Here is a 21,855-nt window from a genome sequence, read left to right on the forward strand (position 1 = left end):
AACATGTTATTTAAAATCAACACAATTCTTGGATTATTTTTGGTGTCAGCCACGGCTCAGTGGGTAGCAATCAGTTCAAGCACCACTCCATAACAGTTGAGCACAAAATCTAGGCTGATACTCCAGTGCAGTACTCTGAGAGAGGTGCTGCCTTTCAGATGAAGCATTAAACTGAAGCCCTATCTGTCCTCTCAGGTGGACATAAAAGTTCCCATAGCACTATTCTACGAGCAACATGATATTGGACCCCAGTGTCCCGAGCAACATTTATGCCTCAACCAACAACACGGAAAAGAGATTATCTGGTCATTATCACATTGATGTTTGTGGGAGCTTGCTGTGCATAAATTGGCCGCTTTGTTTCCTACATTACAACAGTGACTACACTTCAAAAGTACTTCACTGGCTGTAAAGCACTTTGGGACGTCCGGAGATTATGAAAAACGCTATATAAATGTAAGTATTTATTTTTTGTTGGCAGAAATTATACTTTTTTCTGACTTGCTATGCTGTAAACTTGTACTTTCAAACCACTATTCAAATCAGCCTTGATTTAAATGAATAGCAGAATAGGTTCAGGTAGGCTCAATGGCCTACTCCTGTTTCTATATCCCTGCACTAATACTAATTTCACATACTGATTTGTAAATTGGGATAGTGAATACCGCAGTACTAACTGGTGGTGATGAATGCAGTAGTAAGAAAATTGATCTACCACTTACATAACCAGTTAAGTTCAGGCCCCCACATTAGTTATAGCCTCTTTACCCAGAGTTAACAGGCAACATTTATGGGCTGCTACTGATCATTCTGCATGAACTAATGGTCTAAATATTAGTCACTGTTGTCAACAGAATTCCAGAAAATCCTGCTTTCAAGGATTTCAGTCTGTCAGGTTATTAATAAGTCAATATTTCTACAGGCCAGGTTTGATCCCTCATCTGTGCAGTGGGAAGTACAATGTGTTTATGCTCCTCGACGTAGAAAGGGTGGGATGGAAAGGAACAAAAGGACACAAGCCATCAAACAGGGTTCTTCTTCTTGATCACAGTCTACCAATTCCCCTGGCAAAATGAAGCTTTGCTGTGATATCTTGCACACCAGGCACAGCTCACCCCCAGGTTCAGCCATGAAAAATGGTGACATGGATGAGATAATCAAGGGCAGGCAGCACCCACAGAACTGCACCCCAGAATTTATCAGCATCTTCAGGGGGAGAAAGAAAAATAGAAAGGTTAACATTCATTAAGCTTTGGGCCACTTTATGGTCAACATCTTCATCGATGAACCCAAATTGCCACATGCACATTGATAAGCACTCAGGAGCAATTCTCAGACCCAAACACTGTGGTCAATTATTCCTTTGTTATATACTTCCCATCTATGAGGCCCACACATGAAACTTTGTAGCAGTGGGGACTTTAAAAAAAAGAGTGGATTGCATTAAACCTGTTCAGTTACAGACTCAACAGCAACATATGGAGTATTTGCAATGCAAGGGATAAGTTATATAGTTTAATGGAAGCAGCAAAAACTCATCACACCATTCAACAACTGAGTCATTTTTCAAGCCGGTTACAAGTTCTTGCAAACATTAGAAAATTAGAGCAAAAATTTGCATGTACTTCCTGAGGTCAACCGGTCATGCTGTAATTACACACTGCCATTCAGAAGAGGGACTACAATGCCACCACTGGTTGGTGAATGTAATTACATGTTTACATTGGCTTTTTCACTCTAAATGTGCAATGTATGAGTTTACAATGGAAACATAAAAATAAGGACACAGTGTACAACGTAAAAAAAAAGACTAAATTATGTCTCCACACTCTGGACCAATTATCCCCGCACTCTAATTCTGCTTCAGTTGAAGACTGTGCTTGCTGTCAACACTCCATAGGCAATGCAATGGTTTTACAACTGGGATGATATATGAAATCCCTAAGCCCAGTGTCCAAGGTCCACATAATTCCAAAGTGTCACTTCAGTGCACTCTGATAAACTAAACATAATTCTTGCAGTGTCACATCCTGATTTGTTGAGTGGAGGATCTTCTCAGATTCAGCCATCTGATCATGAAAAATGACCACAAAAATATTTTGTTCAGAATAGCCACAATCACTTTAGATTTTCTCCAATGCTACTAATAGCTGAGCCCTTATTTCTCTTTAGGTGCCCTCATTTGTCTGTAAAAATTCAGTACTCTACTCGGGTTCCCAGAGTTTAGAATGGGACCATACTAAGCATTAACAACCATGTTGCAGCCCTAGACAGCATTTTTTTAAAAAGCTAATATACCACCTGGTCCATCAATGCCATCCAACTCAGTTATCACACAGAACTATCCAAGAATATACAGAACAGAAACAGGCTATTCAGCCAAACTGGTCTTTGCTAGCGTTTGTGCTCCACACGAGCCTCCCTTCTACCCATCTTCATGCATCTCTATCAACTGTGGTTTATTTGGTAGCACTCTCACTTCTGAGGCAGAGGATTTGGGTTCAAGTCTCACTCCAGGACTCAAGTATAAAATTCAAAAGCTGAGGGAGTGCTGCACTGCCGGTGGTGCCATCTTTCAGATGAGATGCTAAACCAAAGTGCCATCTGCCCTCTCAGGTGGACATAAAAGATCCCATGGCACTACTTCAAAGAAGAGCAGGGAAGTTTTCCCTGGCCTCCTGATCAATATTTATCTCTCAATCATCATTAAAAAAAAAATCATCTGATCATTATCTATTGCTATTTGTGGGAGCTTACTGTGTGCAAATTGACTGCAGTTTCCCATATTACAACAATGACTACACTACAAAAATACTTCGTTGGCTGTAAACTGCTTTGGGACATGTCGTGGTCAGGAAGACACTATATAAATGCAATCTGTTTTTCTTTTTGTAACCGTCTGTTCCTTCCTCCCTCGTGTTTGTCGGACTTCCTCTTAAATGCATGTACTCTAGTCGCCTCAAATATTTCCTGTAGTTGTGAGTTCCATGTCTCCACTTTAAAGACATCTGCAAACGCGACACGAAGTCCTGTGACATTGACCACAAGTCGTGGGAGTCAGTTGCCAGTGATCGCCAGAGCTGGCGGACAGCCATAAAGGCGGGGCTAAAGAGTGGCAAGTCGAAGACACTTAGCGGTTGGCAGGAAAAAAGACAGAAGCGCAAGGAGAGAGCCAACTGTGTAACAGCCCCAACAACCAATTTTATCTGTAGCGCCTGTGGAAGAGTCTGTCACTCTAGAATTGGCCTTTATAGCCACTCCAGGCGCTGCTCCATAAACAACTGGCCACCTCCTGGTGCTTACCCACTCTTCTCAAGACAAGGAGGCCAAAGAAGTGAGTTCCACATTCTTACCACTCTGAGCAAAGAAATGTCTCCTGAATTCTCTACAAGATTTATTGGTGACTATCTTATATTTATGGCCCCTAATTTTGGTCTCCCCCACAAGTGGAAACATCTCTACTTCTAATCTTAATGATATCTATCAGGTCACCCTTCAGTCTTCTCTTTACCAGAAAAAAGGGCCATAGCCTGTTCAATCTTTCCTGACAATTATAACCTCTATTCTGGCATCATCCTTGTGAATGTTTTTTTACACCTTCTCCAGTGGCTCTGGTACAGCCACGTACACAATTGGACCACCTCCTAATCAACTAATCTCCTGAGAGGTAGAAAAAGAGAAGAAAAAAAGTGAGCCTAATTTAGAAATAGCTCCGGCAAATTCTCCAAGGCAATCAAGCAGAACCCCAGGAGACCACAGTAAGCTACAAATCCTCATACGCCCAGTGAACCCACAACTTGCCCTCTATGACATTAACTAGCTCAGGAGATCAGCTGGTGTATGTATAAAGACACGTTGTAAAAGACAGAGGACATGGGCAGACTGCTGAAATGGGCAAACAAAATTTAATGCAGAGAAATGTGAGGCGGTGCATTTTGGAAGGAAGAATGCGGAGAGGCGATATAAACTAAATGGTACAATCTTAAAGAAGGTGCAGGAACAGAGAGAACTGGGGGTTCTCATACAACAATCTTTGAAGGTGGCAGGGCAAGTTGATAAGGCTGTTAAAAAGGCATTTGTGACCCTGGGCTTTGTAAAGAGGCACAGAGTACAAAAGCAAGGAAATTATGCTCAACTTTTTTGAATCATCGGTGAGGCCTCAGCTGGAGAATTGCAACCAATTCTGGGCACCACGCTAGAAGAATGTCAAGACCTAGGAGAGTGTGCAGAGATTAACTAGAATGTTACCAGGCATGAAGGACTTCAGGTATATTGAGAGACGAGTTTAAGGTTGTTCGCCTTAGAGCAGAGAAGGGCAAGGGAAAATTTAATAGAGATGTTCAAAATTATGACAAGTTTTGATAGAGTAAATAAGGAGAAACTATTTCCAATGGCAGAAGGGTTGATAACCAAAGAGCACAAGTTTAAGGTCGCATGCAAACATACCACAGGGAAAACCAGGAGAATTTTTTTTGTGCAACAAGTTATTGTGATCTGGAACATGCTGCCTGAAAGGACAGTGGAAGCAGATTCAACAGTAACTTGCAAAAGGGAATTAGATAAATACTTGAAAAGGAAAAGTTTGCACAGCTATGGGCAAAGAGTTCAGGATGGGACAAATTGGATAGCTCTTTCGAATAGTTGGGATTGGCTTGATCGGCCAAATGGCCTCCTTCTGTGCTGTATGATTCCATGGCTCTATGACAGCAAAGCTGTGGTTTTCTGAAGGCAGTTTCAGTAAGCTTTGTTAATCTAAATAACACTAAGTTCCGATCAACACACTTCTGGATTTAATATGTGGAAAATCTAAAATAATTACAAAAATCTTACAGCGATGCTTTTAATAGGAAATAAAATTTAAACAGTTTAAAGAAAATGAAGCACATCAAGGAGGCAACATTAAGAACCTGAAATTTGTTGGAAATATGCGATCGAAGCTACAATAGATTGCCAAGCACTGCATCTGGTTTCCTGCTCTCCTAAATCATTGTGCATCAATTCAAGGTCCTCACAGTGGCAGGGATTTGGCTCTGGTTACTCAGTAAACAGGACGTTGCTGGATGATTAACGTCTGAAATCATTTTTCCACATTCAGCTCAAGTTTTATTTTAACTATCTGTTCCCTTAAACAGGAGGTCATTTCCCGAATATAATTCCTTTGTAGTATTAAAGCCAAAAAAAGTGTATATTTTGAAATACTGATACAAAGCAGCTCTTGCACCTCAGAGACCCGTCCTTCCAAACTCCCCAAGGGTACGCAGTGCAATACTCAGGTATACCAATGTCTCTCCTATCTAATATTCATCCCTCGACCAGCATCACTAAAAAACAGACTATCTGGTCATTATTTCATTGCTGGTTGTGCCAAGTGCTTTGCAGTCAGTGAAGTACTTCTGATGTGCAGTCACTGTTGTAATGTCGGAAACGCAACAGTCAATTTGTGTCCATCAAGGTCCCACAAATAGCCATGAGAAAATGACCAGATATCCAGTTTTTACTGATGCTGGTTGAGGGATAAATGTTGGCCAGGATTCAGGGGCAACTCTTGTAATGGTTGCCATGGGATCTTTTATGCCCACCTATATGGGCAGGTGGTGTCTCAGTTTAAAGTTTCATCTGAAAGACAGCACCTCCGGCAGTACAGCACTCACTCCCTCAGCACACATTGAGCGTGTCAGCTTTCAGTAACTCCTGATGAACAGGCAAATGCACAAAAAAGCAAGCAGGAGACCAGTGGGTCCATCGAGTCTGCCCCACTCAACCACATAGTAACTAACCAACATGATCCACAATACTCCCAACTCTCCAGCAGCCCGATGATGTAAAGTGAGTTTCTGTGGAGATTGAATGGATCCGGATCAACCACAGTATCCCCAACTTCAACCAAACAGACTGCTAGTGCTCAGGGTTTAGGCTTACGTGTGAAGAAGGGTCACTTTGATAAGGCATCAAATCCTGCCAGCACCTATTGGGAATGTACCACAACACGTATCATTCTAGGGGACATGTTTGGGTGGGGGTGGTGGGTAATAAAGTAAACAGAAAGCAACAACACGTGAATTAAATCCACCTCAGTAAATGTTCAACCTCGGCTGCAAAGTGAATAGCCTTTTATTGCGCTTTCTTTTTTAAAAAGGATTTTTTTTAAACTCAGTGCTTTGTTAGAGCTCTGCTGGGACTCAAAGAGTTAAAAGCTGGATTTTGTCTGTAGCTTACCAGCATTGTCCTTTACCTCACCTCTGCAAAATGTTTTTTTTCAGCAGTTCAAAGAAAAATTAACTTTGCACAAATATTTATCTAACAGGAGTCCCTAAAAATCCTCAGCAATTCAAAGATTTATGAAAAGTTGGGTGAATAGGAAAATACTATGGCAGCCTTGAAGCGAACAAAGAAGGGAGGGGCACTGAAGCAGAAAGCAATGTGCAGATGGAGACTGACTGCTACTGCAATATGAATAGCACGCAGATGAAAACAGCACTTCACATGCCAATTCATTTTATACAAACCACATATGCTCAAGGTTTATTTACGTAATACACATTTATATATTGATAGGAAGAAAATAAAATCACTATATTATAACATAATGGGTACGTGCTGCATTTTTCCATTTTCATTTACATCTTCTCTGGTCACAATTTTAATCCCTTTTATAACAATCTGTGATTTAAAGATGTGCAGAATGGTGGCGAGGGATGAAAATAGCTTTAATCGAGCTGTCCCACAATTTCATTTATTACAGAGGCTCACAGTAATCCTTTGCTCAATAATCTCTGAACAAGCTTTCTCACAAATTGAAGCCAGCAGGATTCCTGGGAGATCTGAGAAAGTGAAGGGAGGGCAGGGGGAGAAAATGGGCTCTGTTGTACAGTACAGTACTGCAGGGTGCTGCAAAATGGAGTATGCGAAGGGGACATGGAGGAAAATGAATCACAAACACACAGGAGCTTGCATGATTTTTAAAATAAAACAAAACACAAAAAAACACTTCTCTAGAACATACTTTCCCTGAGAGGGGAGAAAATAAGGAAGGTTTCAAGCTTCTTTTGAAACAAAAATCTTGAAACATTTTTTCAAGCTTTATAAAAACAGATTGTGGTTTGGCAATGCAGCTGCATTCATTGTTAAGGCCATCTGTTCAGCATTAGGGACATGTACTTTTGTTTAATTCAGAAAGATAAACAACATCTCGTAACGGACTGCTTTATCGGTTATAACAATTGTGAAAATTGATAAAACACCGAATACAACATTTTGAGCTGAAAAATAGTAAGAAAAATTAAAATTGCATTGTGCTGCTTTTACTGAGACAACACCCACCCTTTACTCAAAGGGCAACACCGACACCTACCGTTTCGAAGCAGTCACTGGCACAGCAGTGTGGCATCTGACAGCTGCCTGTCAAAAAGCAGCCACGCCCCCGGTCCTTGCATATATTATTTTTTAAAGCTAGACTGTCACACAAAATATTTTTAAAATATTTTAAAATCTGACTTGAAATGATTAGTAAAGACCTACATCAGTAATTTATTAAGATTTCAACAAATTGTGATGCTTGTAGTACTTAACCAGGGCAATTTAACATCAGTGCGTTTACACTGCTATTCCTCCATCAACTTGCAAATCGTTTCAGAGACACCTTGACATAAAAGTAACAGGAGAACTCAGCAGACACAATTGGTTCGACTGCGTATTATAATAAAGCAAACACAAACACTTCCCAGGACCTTTACCCCTAGCAAACCTGCACCTAAGCTCTCTAAAAGCAAAGGAACTTGCATTTTTACAACGCCAATCAAGACTGCACAAAGCCCCAAAGCATTTTATAGCCAATGAAATACTTTTGAAGCGTAGTCACTGTTGTAATGTGGGCAAGCACAGCAGCCAATTTCTACACAGCAAGTTCTCAGACAGCAATGAGATAAGTCACTAGGTAAGCTGCTTTACAATACCTGATGTTGATTGAGAGATAAATATTGGCCAGGAACCCAGGTAGAACACCTCTGCTCTTCTTCACATAATGTCAGAATCTTTTACATCCAAAAAGAGGTCAGATGGGGCATCAGTATAATTTTCATCTGAAAGATGGCACCCTGACAATGCATTGCTTCCTCAATACTACACGGGAGCATGTCAGCCTAGATTTGGTACTCAAGTTGCTGGATTAGGACTTGAACACACAATTTTCTGACCCAAGAGATGAGAATGCTACCACTGAGATAAGGCTGATGAAGCTTCCTCTGGGCTTCAGCAGGTAGCATGTAGTCTTGGGAATTGCCTGTGAACTGTACACCAGTCAAACAGAAACTCTACGTGGTTTTGAGAGTGCAGAACAAAGCAATAGGTCTCAGGGTAGTTCAGAAATCTGTCAGACTAACATACTGTCTTTCACAGAATATTACTTTATACTTCAGAACACAAAGTTTAAAAGCTATTTTTCTTTGCAGTTTCAGAAACACATTACTCTGTGAAAAACTTTGATTTTGATGATGGAGCAACAGTGCCATCTACAGGCTGCATCATTTAGTTAGTTTGAAATAGAATAAATAATTCACTTAAAATTTTGAGAATGCACTGTCAGACAGTCACTCAGATTGAAACAGTTCTTTTCTTCACCAATCAGCACCATGACAAATAGTGCAATATGTCAGCAGGAACCAAAACCCTCTTTTGCTTAAAGCTCTTCTGACTGAAGGTTGCAAGTTTCAGAATCGCAAGGGTCACAATTTACAATGATAGAAACATGCAATTTGTCGCAACTGCATCCTGTGTGCTTGGACAAAAGGAATAGTGCATCACAAAAGACTTTCACAAACAGCAGCAGTGATGCATCAAGCCTGTAGTCAATTACTATCAACATAACTGACCTGACTTACTCAGAACAATGAGGAAATGCTTTCCTACCGTCTGAACCCAAGTTCATCAGATATTAAAAATGCTTCTTTCATCACAAAAATCTCTTGCCAGTTAAAAAGAAAAACAATTTACTGTCTGGCAACATACGTCACATTATGTGAAAAGTATAAAATGAGAAAGAAGGGCTTGCATAGAACTGAGAGAAAGAATAATGCATTTATTGCAACCTGGGGTCAGCTCACATCTCACAGAAGGCAATTGTCCTTATAGATAACACTTACTCAGTGTCATTTGCTGGACTAGCTTCGATCGCCTGAGGGGGTCAGAGAGTAAATTTCCAGAATACCTGTGCTCTTATTGGACTTGACTTCTTTTTGTCTCTCCAGGAGATTACATGGCCGTGTGGGGAGAAGGGGAAGAAGAGAACAGTCACGATGCTCCAACCATCAGAGTGTGGGGCAGGTTTGCTGGAGTTTTTCAGCCTGTCAATTTTGCATGTTGGTATGTATCCTGCTTTCTTCCTACCTGGAGCCTGAATTCAGTAACCACCTCCCCAGTATACAAACTAATCTCACCATCAATTAAACTTCATGGCATTAATTTAACAGGTCAGGTGTCTTTAATGCATCGGTGCAGACTCAATGGGCCTCTTCTGCACTGTATTATTCTGTGATTCTGGACAAACGCACCTTATCATCCAAATAATGTATTTCATGGTATAGTGCTGTACCAGTCAGCTTCTCATCTACTTTCCAAACTTCAGCTCATCAAAAATTGCTTCCTGTATCCAATGCCACACCAAGTCTCACTCACCTTCAATATCTCAAATTGAAAATTCACATCCTTGTGTTTAAAGTCCTTCATGGCTTCAATCCTCCCTCTCTGCGTAATCTCCTCCAGCCCTACATCCTCCCCTCAAACTCACTTTTGCTTTGACTTAGGCCTCTCGTGTCTCCTCCTCTCCCTTCGCCCTCCACCACTGGCAGCCATGTCTTCAGCCCTCTTGGTCCCTTGTTCTGGAATTCTCTCTCAACACTTCTGCCTGTCCTCCTCCCTCTCAAAGTAGGTCTTCCTCAAAACTCACCTCTTTGATCAAGCTTTTGAATGTATAATTTTGCAGGGTTATATGGAAAGAGGAGGGGAGTAGCACTAACTGCATCATACTTTCAAAAGGCCAGCACAAACACAATGGGCCGAATGGCATCTTCCTTTGCTTTATGATTCTATGATCAGCAAAGTAATGTTTCATCAATGCAAGATATTCATCAGATATGAGCAGCACTCAAGTGTAGGATGGATATACTGTACTTATTTACATCACCAATGGAAGCATTTAGAGTGACAGACATCTTAAAAGTGAATGTAAAAACAACACAAAATAAATACTTTTAAAGAGGCTGCGATGCAGCTATAACAAGGACATCAGCCAGTCCAACACAATCTGAATAAAGCACAAAGTACCTTGAATTTAAAGAGCAATAGTACCACCTACTGTTCAACATCATTCATTACAATCAGAACTGAAATTACTCCAATGCTCGACCATTCTAATATATAAAACTTTAGTCATTGTTGGTAGAGGACAGTAGGAAAGGAAATGCTATTCTGTCAGATTTCCCATTCTCTAATAATGCAGGTGACAAGCTTTGTGGGCTGCACAGGTGGATAGCATGGCATTCTCAGGGGCCAGAGACAAGAATATAAATCAATGTTTCCAGAATCTTGCAAACATCTTTAGCTGATCAAAGAATAGAAGCACAGAAGCAGGCTATTTGGCCCGTCGAGCCTGTGCTGGCTTTTTGCAAGAACAACTTAGCTAGTCCCACTCCTCTGCCCTTTCCCGTAGCCCTGTCAATTTTTTCCCTTCAGTTGTTTATCCAATTCCCTTTTGAAAGCCATGACTGAATCTGTCATCACCACAATCTCAGGCAGTGCATTCCAGATCCTAACCACTTGCTGCGTAAAAAATTTTCCTAATGTCACCTTTGGTTCTTTTGTCAATCACCTTAAATCAGTGTCCCCTGGTTCTTGACCCTTCCACCAATGAGAACAGATTTTCTCTATCTACTCTGTCGAGACTTCTTACGATTCTGTCAAATCTCTTCTCAACCTACTCTTCGCCAAGGGAACAAACCCAGCTTCTCAACAGATGTTCTGTTAGTGTTCTGATTCAGGATTTATCCACCAGTGAGCAAACAGGACTGAAAACAGTCCCTTCTAAACCTCGAGACTCTCAAAATGAAGGCAGGATGAACCAGCAAATGAGAAATGCAAGTGCAGATGGGACAGAGTTACTTGGGTTTCAAAGGCTGGGCAGGCACAAGATGGATAACTCTTCCTATAATGTTGCCTACTCCTAATTCAAAAATCCACATTTTAAAGCACTAAATTCCCACTTTGTATAAACGTTATTATAATGTAGCAGTGTCTTTAACACAGTAAAATGTCCCACGGTGTTTCACAGGAGCGTTAACAAAATTTGACAGTGAACCACATAAGGTGATATTAAGACAGGGCACGAAAAGCTTGGACAGAAAGGTAGTTTTAAGGAATGTCTTAAAAGGAGAGAGAGAGACAGAGGGGTTTTGGGAGGGAATTCTAGAGCTTAGGGCCTAGGCAAAAGCCACAGCCGCCAATGGTGGAGCGAAGGAAATCAGGAACGCGCAAGAGTCCAGAATTGGAGGAGTGCCAAGTTCTCAGAGTGTTGTTGGCTGGAGGAGGTTACAGAGATAGGGAGGGGCAAGACCATGGTAGTATTTGAAAACAAGGATGAGAATTTTAATTTTGAGGCATTGTCAGACCAAGAGCTAATGTAGATCAACAAGCTCAGGGGTGAAGGGTGAACGAGACTTGCTGCAAATTAGGATACGGGCAGCAGAGTTTTGGAGCACTTAAGTTTACGCAAGGTGGGAGGCCAGAAAGAATAGTCATGTCTAGAGGTTGTAATGAGAAGCTTTTTATGTTGTCCATCACCAACACCTCGTCCCCTTCCCACAGCATCTTCCCATGCAATCGCAGGAGGTGTAACACCTGCCATTTTACCTCCTCTCTCATCACCATGTAAGGCCCCAAACATTCCTTACAGGTGAAGCAGTGATTTACTTGTACTTCTTTCAATTTAGTATACTGTATTCGCTGCTGACAATGTGGTCGCTTCAACATTGGGGAGACCAAATGCAGAGTGGGTGACCACTTTGAGAACACCTCCGCTCAGCCTGCAAGCATGACCCTGAGCTTCTGGTTGCTTGCCATTTTAATGTACCATCCTGCTCTCACGCTCACATTTCTGTCCTAATCCAGCTGCAGCGTTCCAGTGAAGCTCAACGCACCTTATCTTCCAATTAGGCATTCTAAAGCTCTCGAGCCTCAACACTGATTTCAACAACTTCAGATCATGACTGCCATTTTGATTGTTTTTTTTTACCAGGTACTAGTCTTCAACTGTTTTTTCATGTTTTTGCTTTCAGACAGAGCAGTTCATTATTCTGCTATTAACACTCTCTCCGGACAAATGCTTTGTCTTTTACTTCGGCTATTACTAAGTGTTAAGATCCTGTAGTTTTTCTTTGGGAAGACTGGAAAGGCAGCCGTACTGTTTTAAGGCAGCAAGCTCTTAAGACAGATTCAAACAGTGCATTCTCATTGCCCGGGATACAGCCATTCAGGACAGGAGATCAAGAGATACATTGTTACAATTTAATTTTGAACTGGTTTATAGTGGAAACAGACTGTTCTAACTTGCTGAGAAACAGACAGACAGCTGTGTGTTAGCAACTGAAAGAAACAGACCATTTAATCTGAAGGAAGAGAATTTAGTCTATTTGTTTATTAATTATACTCTCTCAAAATTCTAAAAAGTCAAGCCAAAAGAGAGATCTCTGATAATTTAAACTGAAGGAAGGGAAGTTAGACTGTGACAATCTTCTATCCCTCAAAAATTCTAAAGCCAAATTGATTCATTTAAAAAAAGTGTTTACAAGTCGTTAATTATTGAGATTCATCGCTGGAGAAGTAAAGCATCACTTACTGCTGGAATTGGACTACGGACTGTTCTACTGTTGAAGAACCTTTTTTCCCCATCGGACGTCTGTGAGGACTTCAAGCAACCTTGGACTGTTCCACATCTGACAGGAATGTAAATCTGCAAGGATTCTCATTTTTTCTATTCTTAAATGTTGTTTATATCTTAGTAGTGTTTAGGAATTTAGTTTTTCTAATTAAACAACTAATTTGTTGATTTAAAGACACCTGGTTTGGTTAGCCTCATTCGGGGGCGGGGGTGGGGTGGCGGTTAACAGATGGTAGAATTTGTCTGGGTCTTTCTTTAGTTTGGAAAGTTTAAAACGATATGTTAGGCGATCTGTGGAGGGATGGGATCGAATTAACAGTGCATTTCTCCCACCACAATCAGAATCGTATACTTTGATTGGGGGCATTGACTGGACGGTCCGTCGTAACATACTCCCTTTGCCTTTATTCCATGACATCTTTGTCATTTAATCTCTCCTGCCCTCCGCCCTATCACAGACCTTCCCTTTTGTTCTTCTTCCGGCCCCTCCTCCCTTTCACTAGCTCAAAACCTATCACATTTGTAACCTTTGCCAGTTCTGATGAAAGGTCACAGACCTGTAACGTCAACCCTGTTTCTCTCTCCACAGATGCTGCCAGACCTCCTGTGTATTTCCAGCAGTTTTTTTTAATAACACAGCTCCTTACTCTGTGGATGTCTGAACCATTATGTTTTCTCATGAAATTTAATTACCAGTAGAATGATCCATTTTCTACTTTACTCCAAGACATCTCTGCAGCAAATCTGTGAACATCGAATGTCACACCATAAAAGGTGAGTGTGTGGGGTGGGGGTGGGGTGGGGTGCGAGAGGGCCTTAGATGAACATTTGCCAACTAAACTTCAGCTTTAAGAGCGGTTATTGAGGGGGGAGAAGTGCTGGGGGAGTGGCTGCTTGAACTGGGGAACTGCATCCAACATAAATCACCATACTGAGAGCAGAAAATAAGGGCAATTGTTCAATCCCTGCAACTGATTTTTCCCTACCAAAAGTTCTCTCAATTATTGTAGATAAGTTAGCACTCCTCATCTATGACCTGGGAAACAATGACATTCATTATTCTCTAAGTAGTAATGCAACAAAGTTTATTCATCCAGAGGGGTACAGCATCAATCTGTCTACCGACATATAAAATCATTTCTCCCTCATGTACTTAACTTAGCTTCCCTGCGATAGCGAGTTCCACATTCTAAGCACTCTCTAAGTAAAGAAGTTTCTCCTGAATCCCCTATTAGATTTATTAGTAACTGTCTTATATTTATGGCCCCTAGTTCTGGTCTCTCCCACAAGTGGAAGCATCTTCTCTGTATTCACCCTATCAAACTTTCATAAATGTTCAAGACCTCTATCAGGTCACCAGTCAAGTCTTCTCTTTTCTACAGAAAATCGCCCCAGCCTGATCAATCTTCCCAGATAGGTATAAATGCTCAGTTCTAATATACAGTTATATAGCAGTGTTGGAAATGTATACATTTATACAGCAATGTTGGAAATGAGTCACGACACTTCACAGATTAGGCATTCTTTTCAAGATCAGTGATTATACAGGATGTCATGCTCGACCCCACACCTGCCAAGAATGAGGTATATTAATTTCGCCACATGAACATTACATTTCAAATTGTTGCTGGGAAGAAAAGGCCTGTTACAAGGGCTGCCAAACACTTGGCTGGAAGACATTTGCATACCAATAGAGACAAGAGAGGTTAATTCCCTTATCCATTTAACCCACAATGGACTTTGAGCACCAGACATTGAAGGCAGGGAAGCGCATTCCAGCCCTGCTAAGATGAAGCAATCCACAGAGCCAAGATGTGGTCAGACCAGTTAGTCACATGACTAACCTGCTTGGCAACCTGGGCTTTTCTGAATTGTACAAACTTTTTGAGCTCAGAAAGACTGTTTGCTCCTGGTCTGAGATCTCTCCTGTCTGCTCCCATCTCTTTCTCACAAGCCTCTGAATCCACTGGAGACACATGAACCCCAAAAGAGAAAAGTCTCCTACAGCGAACAAGGTTTAAGGATACTGGGTTTCAACGAAAAGCAAGATCTACCTACAATCAAGGATTCTACAGTGAGCTCGAAGAACTGTAACAAAATCTCTTCAGATATTGCCTCAAACTTTTCCACTTGATTTTTCTTCTGCTCTTTTCTGTCTCAATTTGCATGTGTGTATTGCCTATGGATGCTGGCGTGGGCAAGTTGTGTATCCGTAGGTGTCAACCTAATTAGAGTTTAAGTTTAATAAATTTCAACCTTTCTTCTTTAAGCCTAAGAAAACCTGTTTGTGGTGGTTTCTTTGTCTTATAATTGGAAAGCGGTGAACAAGGATTCACCAAGGGGGAGCTAAAAACAAGGTGTGCTTAAAATTAAACCCTGTTACAGTAAGACCAGGTGAAGGCTGAGAGGGACCCCTGGACACCTTTCTCACCTGGTCGTAACACAGGAAAACGCAACTGCCATTTTGCAAAAGCCATACCCCACAAGCAGCAAAAGGGTGATGTACCAGTTAATTTTTTTTTCATGTTATTGGTTGAAGACAGAATGTTGGATATCAAGACAATTCCCTGTTCTTCTTCAAGTATTGCTATGGAATTATTAACACCCACATGCCCCACCAGATAGAGATTTTAACGTCTAATCTGAAGGATGGCACCTAATCAATGCAGTACTGCATCAGTGCTGTGATTGTATGCTCAAGCCCTAAATCTGCAAAGGTGGATTTGGGCTGGAAGATACTTTCAGTGCCAGTGGAATAATTTCATTCCACATGTTCCCAAGTGAAAATTAAAGTGCTTAGACCAACCTTGAATTCAATAAAAATAATTTTTAGCATATGCAGTTTCCCTCAACAGAACAACAGTTTATTTCACATTTACAATAGTCCTGAAAAGACAAACCCCATTCTGTTGTGTAAACATCTACCACAGAATACAATAAAAGGGCTTGGTATTTCTATTGAGGCAGTGTGGGCAAGGAGCAGTAACATATTCCATTTGAGTACTGGTCAAGTATTTATTTGTCCTTTGAAGACCAGCTAAACATGACCATTAGCTCCATCTGCCAAAAGCCTATCTACCTCACCTGGAATTGCCAGGCAACGAGCAGGTGCCAAGAAGTATTCATGGCTGCCCCTCTAAATGCAATATCACAGGTATCCCGCTTTTCTTTTTAATCCCTCCAACTTCTCGTTCATTAGCACACCAGATACATGTTTGGTTTAGCTCGAACTACCGTTTGAGTGATCTGTACTAATACTTCCACAAATATAGGACAGAGGACTAAAAACCAAAAGAGGGGGAGGTGCAAATTACGCCTTAACAACTGTTGAATGTGGAAAAATTCTTGGTAAATCTCAAATGCAATGCACTATTTTATGAAATTATAAAATGCTTGTAGGAAGACAGCACTGAAGAAATTACCTACCTGGCTTGGTAATCATTGCGTATCAGAAGCAAGTGTTGAAGAATAGATAGAAAGTACTGTTCTGCTTTGGAGTCCTTCACAGTGTTCATAAGCATCTGGAAGACTTCACTCACATCTGTGCAGCTTCTGTTAAGGAGACATGTCAACAATATCGCGATTCTCCTGGATAAAGCAGTCTATTAGGTTCTGTACCATTGGATCCCACAGCTTGTTGCTGAACATTGGATGTAATATGGGGGAAAGAAGTACTTCCAATATAAAGGAACTCGTCTGCAAAAATTAAAATTTAAAAAAAAATTGGAGGGAACACTATTTGACAGAAGAACACAACCCCTATTGCCCTTTGGTGAAAATCGACCATTTATAAGTCTAAATAAAAAAAGCACTGAATATATGCAACAGGAAATATCAGACACACAGTGCTCATCCAACCATCTATCAGCAACTGCAAAGATAAAGGATCGGTTAAAGTTTCAGTCATTGATCCTTCCCCTTCATAGCCAGAAAATTACCATTCATGGCTTCTCTTCCCATTCTGCAAAGTTACCTCTGGTGTCCCCCAAGGATCTATCTTCGAACCCCACCTACTTTTCATCTACATGCTGTCCCTCAGTGACATCATCCAAAAACACTCTAGTTTCCAAATGTACGCTGTCCAACATACAGTACTAGATTTTCCTCCAATTAAATATTGGGAAGACTGAAACCATTGTCTTTAGTCCCCACCACAAACTCTGCTCCCTAGCTGTCGATTCAATCCCTCTCCCCTGCACCTGTCTGAGGCTGAACCAGACTGTTCGCAACCTCAGTGTCATAAGTGACCCCCGAGACGAGCTTTCAACCACATATGTGCACTAAGGCCACTTATTTCCACCTCCGTAACATCGCCATTCTCCATCCCTGCATCATTTCTTCTGATGCTGAAATGCTCATTCATGCTTTTGTTACCTCCTGACTTGACCATTCCAATGCACTCCTGGCTGGTCTCCGACATTCTACCCTTCGTAAACTTGAGTTCATACAAACTTTTACAGCCTGTGTACTAACTCACACCAAATGCCGTTCACCTATCACCCCTACACAGGCTCCCAGTCAAACGACGCCTTGATTTTAAAATTCTCATCCTTGTTTTCAAATATCTCACCCCTCCCTATCTATGCATGTAATCTCTTCCAGCCCCACAACTCTCGAGATATTTACACTCCCTCCCTGTAGATAATACCCCTGACCCTGCACCTTTACTTTTACAAGTCTTTAGAACAAGTGTCAGTTCAACTCCTGAAATAAAAAGTTCTTCAAAAGTTTGGAGATCTGATTACGTATCAAAAACAAAATTATAACCCATCTTTTCTGTTTCATATGCGACAGACCTGGTGCTCAGTCCCAGTATTTTCTGTTTTTAGCTCAGGATTTTCAGCAATTTATTTCATCCTCCTTTTTAAAAAAAAAACTTTGATCCTGGAGGATGCAAATCAGAGCTGCCCTTCTGGATGGAGCCATTCAAAGAAAAAAGCAAAACAAAACCTGTACAGCAGACTAAGAATTAGTAATCTGGAACATTTAACAGTTTCTATGGGGGCAGCAGTTAATTGCATGAAAATGGCTTCTATTAGTATTGGCAAGGCAAGGTGACCTCAGTGTGCGGGCATAACAGAACGAATCGAGCAGCGACACTGAGACACAGATCTTTCCTTTTGATGGAAAATGAATCATTTGCTGTCATAGAATAAGCACTTTATTGTGGGAAACGCATGTGTGAGGCAGACTCACTGATTGATAATCACAGTAAGTTGTTTGAAGGATCCACATTTAGTGCGCTCATTATATACCTAATACCAAACTTCAATGCAAAATTAAGAGAAACGTGCCACGATTATAATTTCACAGAATTTAAATGATTTTAAACAACCGACATAATTACAAACTCTTGAATATCCCCCCATCACTGCACAATCCTCACATTATTTTTATCCCCCATCTATTCAATTGCAATTATAATCAGGAAACAGAATACCTTACCTGAACTAGACACACTTTCTTTTTGAAGGAACAAACAACATCTACAGAACAATTATCATCTCAATTGCCCAATCACTTTGCCAACCAAAAATACCATCTAATGATTATAACTTTTAAAAGAAAGTGCTACAAGTTTTATTAACTCTTAATTTACATTCTGAAAAACAGCAAATACAAAGTAGATTTAACATTTTTCATAGTGTTAAAGTAGGTATGCAGATTCTCACTGCCTTGAGGGCAATTAGGGATGGGCAATAAATGCTGGACTTGCCAGAGATGCCCATATCCTATGAATGAGCAAAAAATAAATACTGCAAACTACATTGGACAGATCTTTCAAAGAGCCAGCACAGGCATAAAGGTGGAATGGCCTCTCTCTGTGCTGTAAGATTCAATGATTTTGCACATAAACTGCATATCTAAGTTCCACAGATCAAAAAGTCCCAGTTTCAACCGTTAAAATGCCTCGAGACATTTTACTACTTTAAAGGATCTATATAAATGGAAGTATTTGTTGTGCTGAGCCAAGTTAGCTGATCTCAGCCAGGTCAACACTTAAGCCTCAAAGTCCATGGACTATACACTGACAGCTGCTGGCAAATGTAGACATCAGATGAGGCAGGACAGGGCTCAGCTGAATGCCCAACTGCATAAACTCGCCCATACAGAATGGTCACTTGGATGGGGTTTGGGAAGAGGGGGGTGTGAAGATTGCCTTTTCAAGGGAATTGTAACTCAGCATGAGTTGGGAACACAGGAACAGGAGGAGGCCATTCAATTAGACCGTGGCTGATCTGTATCCTTCCAGTCATTTCATTTTCATATGTTCGCAACCTTACAGTCTTTGTCTCATTTTTCTTGTTAATTCTTTCGGACAGCAGTTGCTCATCATTCTGCCATTCACCCCTCCTTTAGACACATCTTTTGTTTCTTAACTTGTCCCATTACCAATCCCCTTGGCCTTGCACCACCAACTCTTTGACCATCGAATTTCTCCTGTCTCCCACCCTATCACAAACCTTCCCTTGTGTTCTTTTTCAACCGTCTTCCCCCCTTTCACTACATAAAACCCATTACATTTCTATCTTTTCCCAGTTCTGTGAAAGGTCACCAACCTGAAATGTCAACTCTGTTTCTCTCTCTGCAGATGCTGCCAAACCTGCTGAGTGTTTCCAGCATTTTCTGCTTTATTATCTTTGACTAAGTTTTTGGCAATCTGCCCTAAAGCCTCTGTCCTTTGGCTTGGTCTCAATTATTGTCTCATTATGCTCCTGTGAAATGTGTTACATATATGCAAGCTTTTGTATTCAGAGTCCATTCCCAAGTGATGAACTGATCACGTTTGTCTGAAAACTTTCTTAGCTCACTCAGTGATGAACTTAATTGTTAAAACAATTCTTTTTGCAGCGGCGACAGGGAGAGCGAGGTGGCAGCTGGGTAAGTAAGTCCTATATATTTGGGCAGCGGCTGAACCCAAGACACTACACCTGTACTGTCTCCCACCTGCCCTCCTCCTCTAACCAAAAAAAAAGGTCTCGGTGGTGTGCAGATAAGGTAAGGCTTTTTCTATTTATTTTTTTTTTCATGTGATTGGCAAAAACTTTTCGTTCCTTTTTCATTTATCTAAGTTAAGACTAATTTAAGTTTAAGATTAAAAATGGCAGGAGATCTCAGACCCGTGTTATGCTCCTCTTGCTCAATGTGGGAGCGCAGGGACACAGCTGATGTCCCTGACTCCTTCACGTGCTGGAAGTGTGTCCAGCTGCAGCTCTTGTTAGACCGCATGACGGCTCTGGAGCTGCGGATGGACTCACTTTGGAGCATCCGCGATGCTGAGGAGGTCGTAGATAGCACGTTTAGCGAATTGGTCATACCGCAGATTAGGATTGCTGAAGGAGAAAGGGAATGGGTGACCAAAAGGCAGAGAAAGAGCAGGAAGGCAGCGCAGGTGTCCCCTGCGGTCATCTCCCTCCAAAACAGTTATACCGTTTTGGATACTGTTGAGGGAGATGGCTCACCAGGGGAAGGCAGCAGTAGCCAGGTTCATGGCACCGTGGCTGGCTCTGCTGTTCAGAAGGGCGGGAAAAAGAGTGGAAGGGCTATAATCATAGGGGATTCGATTGTAAGGGGAGTAGATAGGCGGTTCTGTGGTCGAAAACGAGACTCCCGAATGGTATGTTGCCTCCCAGGTGCACGGGTCAGGGATGTCTCAGATCGGCTGCAGAACATGCTGAAAGGGGAGGGTGAACAGCCAGTTGTCGTTGTGCACATAGGCACCAATGATATAGGTAAAAAACGGGATGAGGTCCTACAAGCAGAATTTAGGGAGTTAGGAGCCAAGTTAAAAAGTAGGACCTCAGGGGTAGTAATCTCAGGATTGCTACCAGTGCCACGTGATAGTCAGAGTAGAAATGAAAGAATAGTCAGGATGAATGCGTGGCTTGAGAGATGGTGCACGAGGGAGGGGTTCAGATTTTTGGGACATTGGGACCGGTACTGGGGGAGGTGGGACTATTACAAATCGGACGGTCTACACCTGGGCCGGACTGGAACCAATGTCCTTGGGGGTGCTTTTGCTAACGCTGTTGGGGAGGGTTTAAACTAATGTGGCAGGGGGATGGGAACCAAATGAGGAGGTCAGTGGACAGTAAGGAGGTAGTAACTAAAGCCTGTAAGGAACTAGATAATGAAGTCAGTGTGACTAAGGGAAAGAGTAGACAGGGAGCAGATGATGAACGCAAAGGGACTGGTGGTCTGAGGTGCATTTGTTTTAATGCAAGAAGTGTAGTAGGTAAGGCAGATGAACTTAGGGCTTGGATTAGTACCTGGGAGTATGATGTTATTGCTATTACTGAGACTGGGTTGAGGGAAGGGCACGATTGGCAACTAAATACCCCAGGATATCGATGCTTCAGGCGGGATAGAGAGGGAGGTAAAAGGGGTGGAGGAGTTGCATTACTGGTCAAAGAGGATATCACAGCTGTGCTGAAGGAGGGCACTATGGAGGACTCGAGCAGTGAGGCAATATGGGCAGAACTCAGAAATAGGAAGGGTGCGGTAACAATGTTGGGGCTGTACTACAGGCCTCCCAACAGCGAGCGTGAGATAGAGGTACAAATATGTAAACAGATTATGGAAAGATGTAGGAGCAACAGGGTGGTGGTGATAGGAGATTTTAATTTTCCCAACATTGACTGGGATTCAATTAGTGTTAGAGGTCCAGATGGAGCAGAATTTGTAAGGAGCATCCAGGAGGGTTTTCTAGAGCAGTATGTAAATAGTCCAACTCGGGAAGGGGCCATACTGGACCTGGTGTTGGGGAATGAGCCCGGCCAGGTTGTTGAAGTTTCAGTAGGGGACTACTTTGGGAATAGTGATCACAATTCCGTAAGTTTTAGAATACTCATGGACAAAGAGGAGAGTGGTCCTAAAGGAAGAGTGCTAAATTGGGGGAAGGCCAACTATACCAAAATTCGGCAGGAGCT

At 41.7% G+C, this 21,855-nt stretch overlaps 1 protein-coding gene across 1 annotated transcript in view; it reads right to left on the minus strand.

Annotated features, from left to right (window-relative positions):
* LOC137376080 (protein diaphanous homolog 1-like) overlaps window positions 1-21,855 on the minus strand; it is a 443,374-nt gene that overhangs the window by 268,604 nt on the left and 152,915 nt on the right. The window contains exon 12 of the mRNA XM_068044098.1: window positions 16,352-16,467. Coding sequence (XP_067900199.1) covers window positions 16,352-16,467 — 116 coding nt within the window. The remainder of the gene's footprint in view (window positions 1-16,351; window positions 16,468-21,855) is intronic.

This window comes from Heterodontus francisci, chromosome 12 (genome assembly GCF_036365525.1).
Source record: "Heterodontus francisci isolate sHetFra1 chromosome 12, sHetFra1.hap1, whole genome shotgun sequence".
In the NCBI taxonomy this organism is placed as follows: domain Eukaryota; kingdom Metazoa; phylum Chordata; class Chondrichthyes; order Heterodontiformes; family Heterodontidae; genus Heterodontus; species Heterodontus francisci.